Source organism: Diadema antillarum, unplaced genomic scaffold, assembly GCF_040938485.1.
Source record: "Diadema antillarum isolate AM-2024a unplaced genomic scaffold, OU_Dant_1.0 scf00000074, whole genome shotgun sequence".
NCBI lineage: Eukaryota > Metazoa > Echinodermata > Echinoidea > Diadematoida > Diadematidae > Diadema > Diadema antillarum.
In genome coordinates, this window is record NW_027270963.1 from 668040 (window position 1) to 685585 (window position 17546).

At 38.4% G+C, this 17546-nt stretch overlaps 1 protein-coding gene across 1 annotated transcript; it reads right to left on the reverse strand.

The window, feature by feature from the left end:
• Window positions 1-5912: 5912 nt before the first annotated feature.
• Window positions 5913-12790, reverse strand: LOC139717274 (uncharacterized). The gene is made up of 6 exons (XM_071628768.1): window positions 12240-12790; window positions 11250-11379; window positions 10439-10503; window positions 8849-8962; window positions 7133-7562; window positions 5913-6063 (listed from the first exon to the last, which is right to left on the reverse strand). Exons 1-6 carry the CDS (start codon window positions 12507-12509, stop codon window positions 5987-5989), a joined length of 1086 nt encoding a protein of 361 aa, XP_071484869.1. The 5' UTR covers window positions 12510-12790; the 3' UTR covers window positions 5913-5986.
• Between the last annotated feature and the right edge of the window lie 4756 nt (window positions 12791-17546).

Here is a 17546-nt window from a genome sequence, read left to right on the forward strand (position 1 = left end):
AAAAACATTTCAGGAAATTCCCTTTTGAGGTCAATAATAATAATGATAATAATAATAATGATAATAATAATAATAATAAAATTTATAGTTAAGCGCAAGACTTGGCAAATTTGCCGACAGTTTTGTATGCATAGAGACATGTAGGCCGTACGATGTAATTTTTCAACAACCAATTACATTATTGTCTCTTAATTTGCTACTGTGTGAGTGTAGCTTGTACATCAAAATATGTTTCCACATACGAATTCATGTTCCTTCTTTCTTCACGGTTGCTGTTTAACCTACATATACTGTGTACATGTATACATTCACTGGGATGTTGTGGGAGAAAGTAAAAAAAAAAAAAGAAGAGGTACTATGGTTCATGTACAGATGTACATGCTACTGAATCTAGGTTTAATAAGAGAGGGTTCATATATTTCTAAGCAATACTAGTACACTGTATGTATGATAAACAATAGGATGTGTAAATGACTGTACAATGATTTAAACTTGTCTGTATGGAGATGGACCATTCATCGAATCCATTTTTCAACTGGGCCTTAATTTTTTAATTGCGTTGTTCTGCAATGAGGCTTGGTGCAATTTACACACACACACACACACACATATATATATATATATATATATATATATATATATATATATATATATATATATATATACATATACATGTATACACACATATGTATTGATATTATACATGTATAAAGTACATAATCTTCAATGCACTATAAATTATATGTAAGCGTACTTATCTGGAGTGCACATTGGCTAGAATAATGCATGAAAGAGCATGTACCATTCTTTCTAGGAAGCAAAGACGTGCGTATCGTGTATTTATAACATAAAACGTGTGTGTGTGTGTGTGTGTGTAGGACATTACATGTACAATCGTACTGGAGCATTTGTTTGACACGGTATTCCCCGTGCAATAAAAACAGAAAAAAAAAATATTGCTCACGGCCGCGAACTGCAATGTACAATGTATAGCAAAATCAATGTCACAAATACCAATTCTGCAGTGTACTGCTAGTAATCAAGAATCATGTTAGAAATACACTATTCACTGTAACTAAGATATAAAGTGTAAATGTATGTGTGTGTGTGTGTGTGTGTGTGTGTGTGTGTGTGTGTGTGAATGTAATTACACTGCTCAGTGCATTTAAACATGCAGTTTGGTGCCTCACCACCACTTAGCATTTTTACAGTATGATCTGCAATTCACTGATCGTGCATGCACGCATACTGACATGAGTGACGTATGTTTGAGTGTGTATATATATACAGCTGTATATATATATATACATATACATATATATATATATATATATATATATATATATATATATATATATACATACACACACATACACATATAAAACACATACACATACGTTGTATTACAATTGTGTCCATTAGAACTGCATTATGTCACGAGTATGATATAGCATACATGTCAACATAATGCCAGCAAACTGCTAACATCTCGTTATCAATGGTGTTATAAAAAAACGAATAAATTACAGGTAGTGGGTAAGACATTTTCTAACTATGTTTGTATGTGCGACAGCTCTCACACACTGGTCCAAGTTATTTTCCTTCCTTTCTTTTTAATTCTCTTGCATCTTAGCCCAATCCCAGAAATATGAAAACAAAAGCAAACATACATACATGTACACTGTATATGTATAAATGCGTATATACAATGTATAATACCAAGATGTGGCATCACATGACCTGGCAACATTTGATTACATGTACACGTGTATTTCCACCTTGTGCTGAATCAGTATCTGAGGTGGTTTTTTTGTTTTGTTTTGTTTTGTTTTCTTTAATACAAGTGTACTAGTACATGCATCTTGGCAACAAGGTTGTCAATACATGTACATGTACAAGTACCAGTAGACAATTACTGTACGCATAGTCAATGAGTGGTAAACTGCTTCAAATAATTAGCCAGAAGTTTTAATCAAGGATGTTTTATTCTGCATATTTTGTTCTCTTCTCAAAAAATTAAAGAAAACCAAGCTGAATATCTGCATACAATGCAGACAGCACATACATTGAATATTTGTATGAAACAGCAATGATTTTGAAGGGAAAGGTAAAACGACAGCAGATTCACTCCATTCACGGCGGTGTTAAAGGGGATGGCTAGTAACTGATCTGTGGGAATCAGTGGGAATGATTGTTCCAGTTCTTGTGGGATTCATTTAAGAGTACATTATATATCTATTGTTGTGTGAAAATCATTTGCTTCAGAGCGGTCTCATATTCAAGTAATGTGCAGTTTACTGTCCCGTCACTGTACAGGCATGCTAGCCTGGAAACATTAAACTGCGCATTACATGAATATGAGACCATTCTGAAGCAAACATTTTTTCACACAACAATAGACATACAATGTACTCTTAAATAAATCCCACAAGAACTAGAACAATCATCCCTCTCTCTCTTGCACTATTCTTATATGCTTGTATATATAAACATACAAACAAGTATTTATGTGCATACAGTAAACCTCACATTAGTCAATTAACACCTAAGTCAAAGTGATAGAGGTCCATGTTTTCCCTGTAACTGTATACAGTACATGTTATCATTGTAAAGCTAAATATTGCTTATACCTGTACTGATACGATTTATTCATCCACAATGAGGATATCATAATGCAATAGCGCCGCATAGGTCGTCAATGTTCTTTCTGTGATAAAAAACAAAAGACAAGACTTGAATGCTTTGCAATCGTCATTTGATGCTCTTCAGTGTCGACTAACACTAATCAAGCAGCGTGCTGTGTGTAGCTAAGCTTCAAAACACATTGTAGTATGACCTCGGATGCAACTCTGCTGCAGTGTTCTTCAATGGTATGTCCTTCACTATATCGTAACTGCCTGTCTAGGGGCCCCCAACAAACAATTACAATGTATCCTTTTATTTTCAAAGGTGTCTATGCACTATAAAATTTACCTGAATATCAAGGTAGACATACAATGTTTGAAATTTCTAGTGTTTTGGCCCTCAACAACCCTACCAAAAGGCATCTTGGGGACCATATGTACCTTTTAAATCACTCTGCCTCCCTAATCCCTGAAGTAATTCCTGCCAAATCTAATCACAGTACTTTTTGGAGAAAATGATTAAAGGGTTTCAATTTTCCCATCATTTCTTTCCTTCTAGATCGATATTGCTCTAGGATATTCCTTACCATACTTATGGCTTGAGAATGATGCACAGGAAACCTTGTGTAAGTTGACATTGCAAGAGTCAACAAATCGTGCAAGTCGGCACAATGAAAATGTCCCAATTATATTTCTTTTATTTTGTTGTAATATCTTGTTGACTTCTGCATGAGTCAACATTTTGCATTAAATGACAAGATTTTCTCCTGCCCTGTTGCATGTCAACTTGTGTAAGTGAAATTACCACATGGATTTATTCATACAAAGTACAGTGACCTTTGACCTTCAATTGTATGACTACTATTGGGTTTGTCCAAAAAGTTGTCAGTTTCTACCCTGTCTATCAACTGAACATTCCTTGCTAAGGGTAGGCTACGGGGGACACTTCTTCTTCTTCTTCTATTTGACCTGACCTTTCACTTTTCACCAATATGATTTCAAAAAAATAACTGCCAATTTCTTAAATTCATACTTTGTACCATATTCATTACCACTAGATCAATCTAAACTAATATGCAGCAGAAAGTGCCATGTTTAGTCAAAATCAAGTCAATGTTGACTTCTGCTTATGTGAATAAGTCTACAAATTATAAACTTAGGAATACTGGGATCAAAATACATATCACAGTTGTTCAATCACTTTATTTTTCATACCATTCCAGCTTCTAAGCTCCTTCCTGAAAATTTAACATTCTTTCCTTACATGATGTCACACAGGTCTTCACATCAACAGAAATCATCATGGAATGAAATTTCATAGGACTAGAATTGGATGTCAGGGGCCCTTTAAATCTAATCAGCACATCTACACCCCATGTAGCTTACCTTGACCAGGTACCCAGAAAATATACTGAATGTTGTTGTTCTTGTTTTTTCTTCCTGAACTAAGAAAATGAGATCTAGGACGGAGAGGCAGGTGGACAACCCAAAAATATTATGTCCCTGGCAATCTTCAGCAACCCTCAGGACAGAGACATAAACAGAGAAATACAATTGTAGCTCATACTGGAGCCATACCTCACCAAATCTACTCAAGTCGGATGAGCGAAAACTCTGTTGTTGCCACATTATAAGGTCATAATGTACAGTACATTTACTCTGACATTAAAACCTGATCTTTACGTGACTCCGTCCCAAATCATCATCAGTGAATTGCATGTTATAACAAGGACCATGTACATTAAAACCTGACGTGATATTTGCTCAAGATGGGCCGACTCGAAAAAAGGACCTATGAACTTTGACTGTGATTGATGTTTAGTCTCAACTGACAAAGGATCTGGAATTATATTGCCTACAGCATATAAATCTTAGGCAAATAAAAAGACAACTTGTCTATCAGTGAAACAGTGAAATACATTGAAATCCTGATGTGAAGGAAATGGCAGTGAAGGCAAACAGTTAAAAAGACACACACAAAAAAAATTAAGAAATGTGCAAAACATTCTTTTAAAAAAGGAAATAAACAAAATAATTCTCATCCACACTGATATTCATCAGAATAGTCTACACAGCAGTTCATCTTTCAAAACAAAATTACTCTTGAAATCAGACTGAAAAAAAATCTAATGTACTTAAACAATAATTCTGGTCTAAAATGTAAGAGGGATGTCTGGTTTCTGCTGCTGAATAGCCATTTACCAGCTCACATTAGATCTATAGAACTATTTTTTTTTTCTATATCCATGTAACAACATTCACATTTCAGAACAACAAAAACATTCTGCAAGCACTGTGGCTTGAAATGAATATTTGCTGTGATACAATATTATAAGTGTATAATCATAAACATAATATGAACTTAAATACATGTACTAGAATTGTAGGCATTGAAAGAAAATACATGTACAATGAAATAGACAGCAACTACAATTCGATAAAAGGAGTGTAAATAGAAGACTGTAGAGAAAAAAAAATGGCCTAAATATCCAATCAAATGCATGAGGATAAGAACAAAGACCCTGTTTACAGTGCGGGGCTGGGCCGAGCCGCGGCCGAGCCGCGGCCAAGCCCCGCAATTTTGTCCGTTAACACTGCCGGGCTCGGCCGCGCTTTTGATTCAAACCTTTCAATATTTTGTCGTAGTGGCGCTCTGCTTGTAAACAAACATAATTTGGTATTGTCTGGTTTTCAGACCCTTTGCCAACTGAATTTCGTTGTACGGGCAAAGGCCATTGCCGAAGGAAAAAATCCTTTGCAGGACAAAACCACCTTAAACCTTTGGAAGCCAGACTAAAATTGGCCGCGCATTTGGCCCAGTTTCCTTTTACACTGAGAAAAGGCCGGGCTCAGCCGCGGCTCGGCCGCGGCCGAGACCACCCCCAGAGCGAGGCCAAATGCGAGGCCAATTTGGGCCTCGCATTTGGCCTTTTGCGCGTTTACACCGAAGCGGGGCTGGGCCGAGCTGTGGCCAAGCCGCGGCCGAGCCTCGCACTGTAAACGGGGTCAAAGTGGCTGTAGGCTGGAGGTTCAACTGTCAGAAATACACTGCACTGGAGAAATACTAATCACCATTAACTGCTCTTTTTCAGGGGATAATCTCAAGACAAATAAAGAGAAGAATAATGCATGCACAGCACATTTTTTTTTCACTCTAAAATGTGAAATCTTTATAATGTGGAGACATCTTGCCACTGGAAAAAAATATATATAAAGCAATTGCACCAGTCCATATGCATTCCTGTATGTGTTTAAGAGTGAGAGAGAGAAAGTCTTTATTTCCTGATTTTTATTCTTTTTGGGGGAGAGAATGGGGAGTTAATGTTACCCAAAACACTCCAACATGCTATGTGTGTTTGACTTCATTCATCCAGAATCCCTGCAAGCCAGTCTTCTGGGTCTCCATCATCTGTTCTCACTGGTAATTCAGTAGATGCTTCTGTATAGAGGAAAACAGCAAAATATTAAGCTTCATGTAACATGTCATGACCACATAAAAACCATGTCATATCCACAGTCAACCTCGCCTAAGTCAAATCTATTTGGATTGAAGAAATAGCTTCGACTAAGAGAAAATTCGACTTATGAGGGATTAAAATCAATAGAATATAAAGAGAAGAGGACTTGAAAAGACCTTCGACTTAGGTGATTATTCGACTTATGCCAGGCCAACTTAAGCAAGGTTGACTGTATTCTCATTTCATTAGTCATTACCAGAGCATAAATTTTTCACAATTTAATACTTGTTTCAATTTGACTTACCTTGTAGTATTTCTCATCCACAAATTGAAATCCTGAAATGTTTCATGGAAAAAAAGCCTAGATTCTAAGCATGAGTATACTTTCACAATGCCCCTAGCAACTTTGGTTCTGGAAGATCTCTAGTTCTAAAGTGGTACAATTGTATATGGTCTGTGTAGTTATCTTGACCTTAGTTACAGATAACTTTAACAATAGTAAATGAACTTCGAATCCAAGGATTAGTGAAATTTTTGATGAAGTTTTGAGATGCATTTACGAGTTTCTTGATGTCATCAATTTTTGGCATGGCAGTAAAAACAAGGCAAAATTTCCAAATCATGCGAAAATTTTAGCATATCACTGCCAAATACTGCTCAAGTGGACCACCCTGTGTTAGTATTCTGGCAGTCCTACAATTTGACAAAAGTGGCCTAGGTTGTACTTACTCCTCGTTTATTTTTTCAGGCATCATCAACTTTTAAATGCAATTTCAAAGCCATGAAACTATAATCATCTGTCACATTGCTCTCTGAATTTACATTGAATGAATCCAATCATTACGGAAAAGCATCATTAAAGTGTAAATTTCAAATATCAAGCACATGAAACACAACAGGGGAAAAAGCGAAAAAGAAAAAACATACAATAGGTGTACTTTGTAAGCGAAAGCATGAACTCTATTTGGTGTAGTATTAATTGGCATGTTCCTGACAGATACATGTACACTGTACCTTGAGCGTTCACACCATACCAGTCACTCTTCTTACCAGTAATATTGGACTTTGCTATTGATGCTGCAGGTACCTCAGACATCTCTTCAGCATCAGACACAACTGTCCCTTGTCTATTACTCCTTCCACTTTCTAAGTCCACATCCCTTCGACAATCAACTATGGCAGCAGTAGTCTCTGATGCCGAACTACTATCTATGCTTCTCTCCTGTTGTTGAAATTCATCTCTGATTTTATAGCATTCACTGTCACTTTGTGCAGTCCTGTCTGCGCATTGTTCCACACTTACTGTCTCCAACTGTTCACTGCAGTCACTATTTGCTTGATCACAATTCTCCTGTGTAGTGTGTTTATCGCGTTCAGCTGCTCTTCTGGCTGCTTTCTCACGCTTTTCTCGCGACAACTGTTCCTTAAATCTCGCAGAATGATAATCTGCATCTGCATTAATTTTGTCTAACATATCTTTCTGCAAAGAGAGAAGAGACGAAAGTGCATAAATAGTTTAACAACATATCTCCTACAGAGACTATGCACCTTTAACATTTACAGAAATACCACAATGTATCTGAGCACATCAAATGCAAAATCAAACCATTTGCATCATGTTTCTTTAGAATCAGCAGAAAACACCAAATCCAGAGAGATTGACATGTGCGGTGTCACCTCATTTACCTCTTCACATGAAATCGTCTTTAACCAATGCATTATCAGATTAAATGGCAGGGAGGTTCCAAAGTGTAATAAGAAGGTACTCGAGTGTCATTTACAGTTAAATGACAAATAAATAAATGACAACAAAACTAAATTACAAATCCTAAAATACAAAAATTTAAAAAAAATTAAAAAATCTCAAATCAAGGAGGCTTCTGAAAACATTTTCTTGTCAGGAAACGAGGATATTTTCAGGATGCCTCCTCAGAGAAGCAAAGGTCAGAGAGCAGCTAGGCGTGAGATTACGCAAAGACATTCTAGATTTCTGAGGTGGACTGTGACCATGTCCATCCATCCCTAAGAGCTACCTTACTACATTGTATGTCTTATTGCTTAGGACCACAGAAGACAATTTATAAACATGACTTTATTTAAAGCATAACAAAAAGAAATTCAAAATATGCAGGCATACCATTCACAATATACTTCCATTCCCCCCCCCCCCCCCTTTTATTGCACGTTTGTGGTGCAATCCCACTGTTCAAGTATAATTACAAAATACACAGCTAATACTGGTAGCAACTTATCAGCTGATTGCTTGTCATCTATAAATAGCACCATCCCTGCACATCTTTACTTGCTTGTGCATTCAAACATGCATGTGTTGTGTGTAAACAAGTGTGCTTGTTTAACACAGTAGCAATGAGCTTTGTATTCTTTGTGTATAACAAAGTTTTACACATGTACAGATGTACTGGTATATCTCACTCAGAGATGAAGCAGTCACAGATGTTCATATCATCGTATAATGCTGGCTATGCGTTAGAGACTTTGCCAACTCGTCAATCAAGCTGAGATGAAAAAGGGGAAAAGGCTTAATCACTTCCAATGTGAAATAAGTCTATCAAAGTGACTTTTATAAATGACGGCTATTGTGCAATTCATAGAGAGCTACTTCCTAAGCAGTGCCTTTACTGCACGCAGTAATCCATTTTAAAATGACTATGCTCCAGTGGGATTAGCCCATACATTGTATGTTACCTTGTCACAAAATGGTACGCAATAAGTTCATGATTAATAAGAATTTGATGGCCCACTCACCTCAAAGTACTTCTCAGGTATGTCAAGTCGTTTGTGAAGTGGAGTTGCTTTGAGATAATCTGCAACCTCTTTGAAGTTGATTGTAAAGAGCTTATTGATGGCCTCCATTTCAGTCTGCAAACACAGGAAAAGAGCAAGATGTGTTATAACACCAATCACTATGGATACATGACACATAGCATCTACATTTTATCAGGCATAATGTTTGCAGAAAGTATCCTCCGTTACACCTACCTGTGGATACAATTAACGAGTTTTGGGGCATACCTACTGACAGGGAGATCATACATTATTAGCATTTCAAAATGAAATAAGCAGAATTGAAAAGGGAAAGGGACCATGGAAAGGCATTTGAAACTATGGCCAGACAGGGGATATCATACTACAGTGCACTCCCGTTATAACGAAATGCTCGGGACCGGCAATTTCCTTTCGTTATAACGAAATTTCGTTATAACCGAACAAATACAATATATAACGAAAACAAGGAACCACGTATATATATCATAATATGTTTGCTGAATACTCAGCTCCTTAACTATTTCTCGGGGCAGATCATAAATAATTCTTTTGACTGCATGGTCACAGAACATTGTCCAGATACTCTCAATTTTTCTTTATTAATTTCCCTTGTCTGGAGTGGGGTGGTGATTCACTTCTCGGGGAGTCCCCTGCTGCCAACATGCTCTTCTCCTCTAGATGATGTATGTGTAGTACTTGTTAGGTGCTTCACATCATTCCCTGACCAGTGGTAAGGCTGGTTGCAGTATGAACTCCAGAGTGCTTACGGAAATGGTAGAACCTTTTTCTTTCTTTCTTTACAGCAAAAGATGGTAAAACTTTGATGTTGCTCCATGTTGCTAGCCACTGGTATATCTGCATCCCATTCTAGAGACACTGCATGGAGGCAATGTCTCCAATCAAAGGTGTAGCTGACAGATGGATGGCTGGATGAACTACTCAATGACAACGTTTCCTCACTTGCTGATCACAGTTCCTTGAATAACAGTGTGCCACTTTTGCATGCAGCTTCCCTCCAAATTAGCTGGATACGATGCTGCGGGTCACAGGTTATTTGCCAGCCTCTGGTGTTCTCTGCATTTGGGCTTGTTCTTTGAGAGAGGGTCTAGCTTGAGAAGGTGACAAATGGCAAAGACAGGCTCAGCTGCACATTGCTAATACCAAATCACCTAGTCATACGAATCTGAAAACATGGAACACCTCTAGCCATGGTGCAAACATACCAGTAACAACTCATCATTGCACAACAATGAGAAATCTGGAGCATATCTTTGTGTTTTCAGGAAGTCTCATAAGTTGTCCAAATTTGTACAATTGCTCAGTCTGATGATTTCTAACCATATCATCAACAATGTGTTTCACCCCTGCAGTAAATTTTCTTCTTTCTTAAGCCCACTATCCTCCTGTATGTAAATGTGATTTTTTTTTTTTTTAAATCAGGGCAGATATTTGCAGCATCTCTCACTGAAATTGAGAAACAGGAAGAAAAAATATATGTAATGGAAGTTTTTGTAATATAAATATCACACACAGTACTAATTTAAAATATGATATAAGAATCTCATGTACCTGGATCTCATCATCTTGAAGATCAAAGGTGTCGTCTTTAAAATGGAACTGTTCTGCAGCACCAACTGTGTAAAGCAGAAGATAGAAAAGAAATATGTGAAGACATGTGCGATGGATTAACTTTTCAGAGCAAGATAACGTCCAACACACGATAAAAAATAAAAGATAATGAGAACAACTTGTTTCTCTGTGAAATATTATTATCAAAACTAGAAAGCAGAAATTAGAAATGTTCACCACAGAAAAGGTATCATTACAACCTCTAACAAACAATCCATACTGGCATAACCACAAAGGATCACTATTCCAGTTTCTGTAAACTACACTTACATTGTAAACAGGACTGCATAGATGCACATCATAAAGGAGTTATTCATAGTGGATATATCAGAACATTATCACACCTTTTACACTCCCATGATACACAGATATTTGTTGAATAAATTATGAAAGAACCAACATACATTTTTACGTCAAATCTATTGATATGCTACACATTGTCATTTGGTTAAATCGGATTACGGCAGAATTATATCATTTTTCATTCTTTTTATCAAATTTAAAGGAATGGAACTCTAGAGCGTAATGGTCATGCTCACTGTACATGCCTCAACACTGGCCACTACTAGTCAAATGGTGTATGTACGTGTATGTACATAAGGTTTATCCTGGAAACATCTGTGCCAAGGGCAAAAACATTATGTGAGTACAAGACAAGGACCACAGGATGGAATCAAAGTGAGCATGAGATCTCATCAGTCTAAAATCCTTGCGATTGTTAGAATGTCTCATTTCAACTGATCATACTAACCTGTCTGCGTGATCAGAGACTGAAAATCAAGTCCTCTGGGTTTTGTGTTCAATGCCTCTCTCTCCTCCAAGTCTTCGATGGGGACGTCATATCGCAGCCAGTTGGATTCAATCTTGCGCTTTGAGTATTTCTATCACACAAAACAGATTAAATGATTGCAAGCATTGTATTTCCCCGAGAGGTTATGTGTGTACATTCAATTCATTCTCTCTCAAAAGTAATACTGTAAAAGTGGATATTTTCGCGCGAGTAATTTTTCGCGCTAGGCCGGGTGAGAAGAGTTTCGCGTGTTTTTAAATCCGCGGAATCATGACATCACGCACAGGATTATATGGCAAGCAAAAATATTCGCGTGTTTTTATTTTCGCGCTAGTTTCTGGATGCGCGAAATGCGTGAAAATTTCAACACCGCGAACATTTCCACTTTTACAGTACTCTTGCACAAATCAATTTATGCACTCTCTTATTAACCTATTCCATACTGAATTCTGAAATGCCCATAGACTTATCTTAATAATAATATACTGTAAAAGTGGAAATTTTCGCGGTGTTGAAATTTTTGCGCATTTCGCGCAACCAGAAGCCAGCACAAAAATAAAAGAACGTGAATATTTTTGCTTGCCGTATGTTCGTGTACTTGGTGTCTTGATTCCGCGGAATTAAAAACATGCGAAACTCTTTTCACCCGGCAAAGCGCGAAAAATAAGTCGCGCGAAAATATCCACTTTTACAGTACACAGGCCACCAGGTTCCCGTACGGACCTCCTGTTTATCCATGCATGAAAGTTACGACACAAAAATTATACCAATAATAATTCTGAATAGTCAATGCACTTGATCTTTCAAAACATAACCCATAACGTTAAAGATGCATGCCATTAATGTTAGATTTCTACTTTACAAACTGAGGCATGCACCTCTTAACGTTAGAATCTCTATTACATATTTGAGTGCTAAGCAATGCTAAGTATTAAGGTAGATTGTACGAACCTTAACCGACGACGACAGGTCTTCAGCGATATACGTTGATGGACCAGATCTATTTTTATTACTGCCACTGGTACTGGTAACCATATGATGAGAGATGATTGGATTTCGTGACACATCCTTGCTATGCACTTGTGACTGATGACGGTCATCACTTAGCGCTGGCTTGCTAAGGTTGTCTTCTTGTTTCTCCTTCGATGATTTTCTAGCGCGTCCATGTTGTCCTTTTCGGTAATTGGCGCTTTTTTTCGCCTTGTGTTTGTCGGGTCTCATTTTGAGGTGACAACTTAACTGTCTGCTTAAGCAATGACGCCGAGTCAGGAAAGCGTCTGACTCTGAGATTACAAAACTTCAAATTCGGATGTAACGTTATCACAGCACAGCCAGCAGACAAAACATTCAATCTCCGCTTTCAACATGGAACCACAAAACGTTAAATTAAATACTTTTACTTGGTAGGGAATGCTGGTTTTCCGTGGGACGGTAGGACGACACTACGGTGCTGTTATCCTTCTGCGTGTGTTTAATTTGAATACTCTAAGATTAGAATTACGATGTGCCAGCTAGCTATCTGCATACATACATGTACGTTGCGTTAGCGCTCTTCGTCGTAACCGATGTACCCCGGAACTTAACCGTTCATGTAAAAAAACCACACACAACAGCAGCAAAGATAACTCACGGCATCGCAACGCGCATGCACCATGCACCCAGTACATACACACGTCAGTAGAGGGCGGCAAAATCGTCAACGTTGTTGTTTGAGTTTATTCACGTTTAAAAAGAGGAAGTAGATTCCAATCGAATGATTGGTTGAGAGAGTCCATGTGACCAAAATCTATTTTGATGGAGATGCGATCGATGCCACATGTAACGAGAGTGTAGATAATTTTTGACTGAATCATTTCTTTATTCAAAAAATGTTTATACACAACCAGGTCAATTATCCCTTTAGATAATTGCAGGCATATATCGAAAACTACAAATCACAATTTCAAGAACATACAATACAAATAACATTCGAGAGATTAATGCGCCAATATCAACAATAATATTTAACACTAACAAACATTATAACATTTATATCGATTCTATAAATATAATATTATATAAACGCCTGCATTTACATATCGGACATTATTTCATGGAACCTTCATACTCCGGACGAGCTAATGATCGGTCGATGTTCTGCACTTCTTTTTTTTCCGATTTCGTTTTATACAAAATCACAAATTTCATTAACTTTCCCAATAAGAAAATATCCGTGGTCCTAAAAACTATAGTGGGCCTTCTTTCAGTGTAATCTAATTCCATATTACATATAACCAATATGATAAAGGATTGAATAGTAGCAGGCTGTTTATTGACCCTGGGCCCTGTCGCATAAAAAGATGCAATCAAACATAAGTCAGAAATCAGCCAATCAGAATTGAGTAGTCACAGACTTATATTGCATTTGATCTAAACTCTTATATGACAGGGCCATGGTGAGTGATGATTGCAGACGTAACAATAAACTATCACCTGGATAAAATTGAGAAGCCGTGATTTGAAATAGTTTTTGAAGCCCAGAGGAAAGAATATTTTTTTGAAAACAAAGAGTGCCAAAATTGAAATGAAGGAAATTAGCCACAAGACTAACAAGCGTTCTATAGGAGCGAAATGAGGAGGTACAATAAGGATTTGCACAGTTCGTTGCGACCCCCGGAAAAAAAAATCTATAAAACAAATACACATCATTATGTTTGGGCATCCGTGCCGTGGAATTACCCATTTGTACATAGTACCTTCAAAACAGTCCAAACGTTCAAGTCAGTGTTTTTCTAATTACTAACTCAACAGAATGGAAACTGATGCTGCACGACGAAAACTAAATTTGTTTATGACTTTTATAAATATCTTTGTAAAGCATTATACCGGTAATCATAATAGCACTCAAACAAAAAAGCACTCAAACAGCTACGTGCAGACAAGCACTTCACCCCCCCCCCCCCCCCACACACACACACACAATGCCATCATCACACATACACGCACAACCACAAAAGCGCGTGGAATTCCCCCTGAAATTTATTCATTGCAGGCCTACGAATTGAGAATTGTAAATGCAGTCTGTGGTTAGAGAAGACATTAAAATGGCAACTTATAGCGTCTCTGATGTTGCAATACAAGTTTTTGCATAACCAAGGACCAGTCCAAATAAAAGTGCAGTGTATAAGTGAACGCACTGAGTATACTATGCATGAGTCAAATAGGTTCATTATAGTGAGTCGATTCGGGTATAGAGGAAAACTTTTTTCCTGCCAACACGGTCAGTCATGGATGGTTATAATAACCAGACATTTGCACGAATGAAATGATTTAACAGCATCTTATAAAATGAGGAAGCACTTTATTGATCAGATTTTGTATACGCTCTTGAACGCACCAGTAAAATACGTCCTCGGAATATAAGTTCAGGATCGACTTTGGCTAAAAAGCTATAAATTGTGTTTGTACTACTCTAACATTTCTGGTATAGCAGCAGTAAAGAGTTGCTATCATCTTCACCCCGAACATGTTGAATATCATGGATGAAACCAGGGAGGTGGGAAGTCTCTTTCCACCTCCCTGATGAAACGCATGTGTATAGAATGTTGGTTTCTTTGACTTTAATACATCTCCTTTCTTAGACGTTAGGGACTCTTTTGTGTGTAAGACAGCTTATCAGAACAATCGAATTACTATAGCAAAAACTTTATTAAAAAAAGAATGGTTTATTACGGCACCGTTCACAAATTCAGAAATGCCCGGCTGTTGTCTCCGTAAAATTCACATTGTCAAAATACACTCTAGTCACTCAACAGACGATCAATCCAATTCACGAAACTCTTCAATCAGCACAAGGCAATACGTCCATATTAATTAGGATAAGCACACATGCTTTGCAAAAGCACCCTGCATATTGCGTGGATGGAATTACAGTATACAGGGGACAACAAATTCAGACTGATATGATGTAATCTTTTTTCCCCTTTTTGCATCAGTTCATTTTCTATTGACATTCTGTACCTGAGGGGCCCACATTCTACAAGCATTGCCTTTTTAGTGGGTCCCTCCATTTTTCGATATTTTGTGTAATGCTATATCGTCTATATCACTTCAGTCAATTTTCATTACAACATTATTTGTTACCCCAAGGTTCCACAATTATGTTCCTTTTCAATTTTACTTTGTTTTGATTATATATATGTAACCTTATTCTCTGTTACCAATGAAAGTGAAATGTTTATGTTCTTTTCGAAAAATGAAATAAAGTTTGAATTGAATTGAATTGAATTGAATTGAATTGAATCTACTAGTATAGTTCTTTCTGAATATAAGATATATGTCACATTAATGTTCAGACATGTCCGGTGGACTAATCTTATTTTCACTTCATCAGTCTTAGTGCAATTTATGTTTGCACATCCCCGCGTCATTGACATCATCTTCATTAAAGAGAGGCTGATCATTACGTAGTGAGGCATTAATCTATTGTCTTCCTACATTGTATCTGTGTGGCATATCCAGTTTGGCACATGCTTGAATTATTCTTGAGTGGCGGCATCGAACATGGGTTTAAAGTGACTAAGCCTGCTGTGACTCCATCTCCATCCCTGATCGCCACATGGTGAGGTTCCTCTGCAACATTCTAGCCAACAGGAGGTTCGTTCTGAAGACTAGTGATGGACAGTCCAGCAGACCACGCCAACTGCGGAATGGAGTTCCTCAAGGCTCTGTACTGTCCCCCTTGCTCTTCAACATATACATCAGTGACATCCCCTTCACAACCTCACGACAGTATCCTATGCAGATGACCCTGCCCTTCTTCGCTCTGACAGAGCCTGGTCAAATGTAGAGAATACCCTCACTGCAGATATGTCGCAAATCGCGAAGTACTTCAGGATCTGGAGACTCAAGATTAGCATGTCCAAGACAACGGTAACAGCCTTCCACCTGAACACCAAGGAGGCTAATCGGCAACTCAGTGTCATTCTTGATGGAACACCTCTTCCATACAATGCTACACCAACCTACCTTGGACTGAAGTTGGATAGGCAGCTGACCTACAAGGAACAACTCAAGCCATAAGTGCAAAAGTGTCTTCAAGGAACAACCTCCTTCATCGACTTGCAGGCTCAAAATGGGGTGCCAGTGCAACCACTCTCCGCACTAGTGCGCTAGCACTGGTATACAGTGCCGGGGAATACGCCTCCCCTGCATGGTGTAGGAGCTCTCACACCAAGAAACTTGACTCAGTTCTGAATGACATCATGAGATTAATTACAGGGTGTCTCCGGCCTACACCAACAGAATTCCTACCTGTTCTCTCAGGCATCGCTCCTGCCCCCATGTGCCGAGAACATCACACACATAGGCTGGTCACCAAGGCCTCCAGCAACCCGGACGACCTCCTCCACGACGTAGTTGAGGGCTCTGTAACTCTGGGTCAGCGGCATCAGCGACTGAAGTCTCGCCGCCCTTTCTCCCGCCATGCAGCAACGCTGAGAGGATCAGACTTCAACATCTGCCAGACATGGAGAACAAGCTGGGAAGACACCCAACGACCTGCCCAACTCGTTGTCACGCACAATACATCTGTCCCCCAGGAGCAAACCTCCCAAGGAGCGAGTGGGTGTCTCTAACTCGGATTCGAACGGGAGTTGGGCGTTTCAATGCAGCCATGCACCGTTGGGGACTACGCCCGTCAGCAGCTTGCCAGTGTGGTGCACCATCTGTGGAACAGACTGCTCAACACATCTTGAGTGAGTGCCCTGATCTCCGCCCTCCTGACAACATGAACCTGACACACCCTACTCCACAGACTGTAACTTGGCTACACAATAAAAGGGACATTATTTAGCTGCTGCTGCCTCATAAGCAAGAAGAAGAAGTGACTCCATCTCTTGAACCTGCATGGTATGACCGTCATATGGCATTGCTGAATTATGGGATATAATTAGGGCGAGGCAGCATTGTGCGTTCACCCCATGCCTCGCCATTCAGTCTCAAAATAGGGCACGAGGCCTCGAGACCCTGACTGTGCTTATCAATTTCATGACGAAAAAACTTACTCTATTATTTGCTTTATCTGATGTTAAGGGAGTATAGTTATAGCTGCACTGCATTATTCGACAAATTCTGTTTTTACTTAATAATCACTGGTTTGTGTTTTTTTTGTATGAAGAGGCATTGGAAAGGTATCGTCTTCTTGAAGGATGACAGTTGATTTGTAAATGAGTTTTCTGTTGGTTTTTACACGAATAGGCGTTGAAAAAGCGTTCTCTA

Coding starts and splice junctions, on each gene's coding strand:
- LOC139717274 (XM_071628768.1), bottom strand. CDS start 12,509: ATGAGACCCGACAAACACAAGGCGAAAAAAAGCGCCAATTACCGAAAA. Junction 11,380..12,239: donor ACCTGTCGTCGTCGGTTAAG/GTTCGTACAATC, acceptor TTTGTGTGATAG/AAATACTCAAAGCGCAAGAT. Junction 6,064..7,132: donor AGCAAAGTCCAATATTACTG/GTAAGAAGAGTG, acceptor TCCTCTATACAG/AAGCATCTACTGAATTACCA.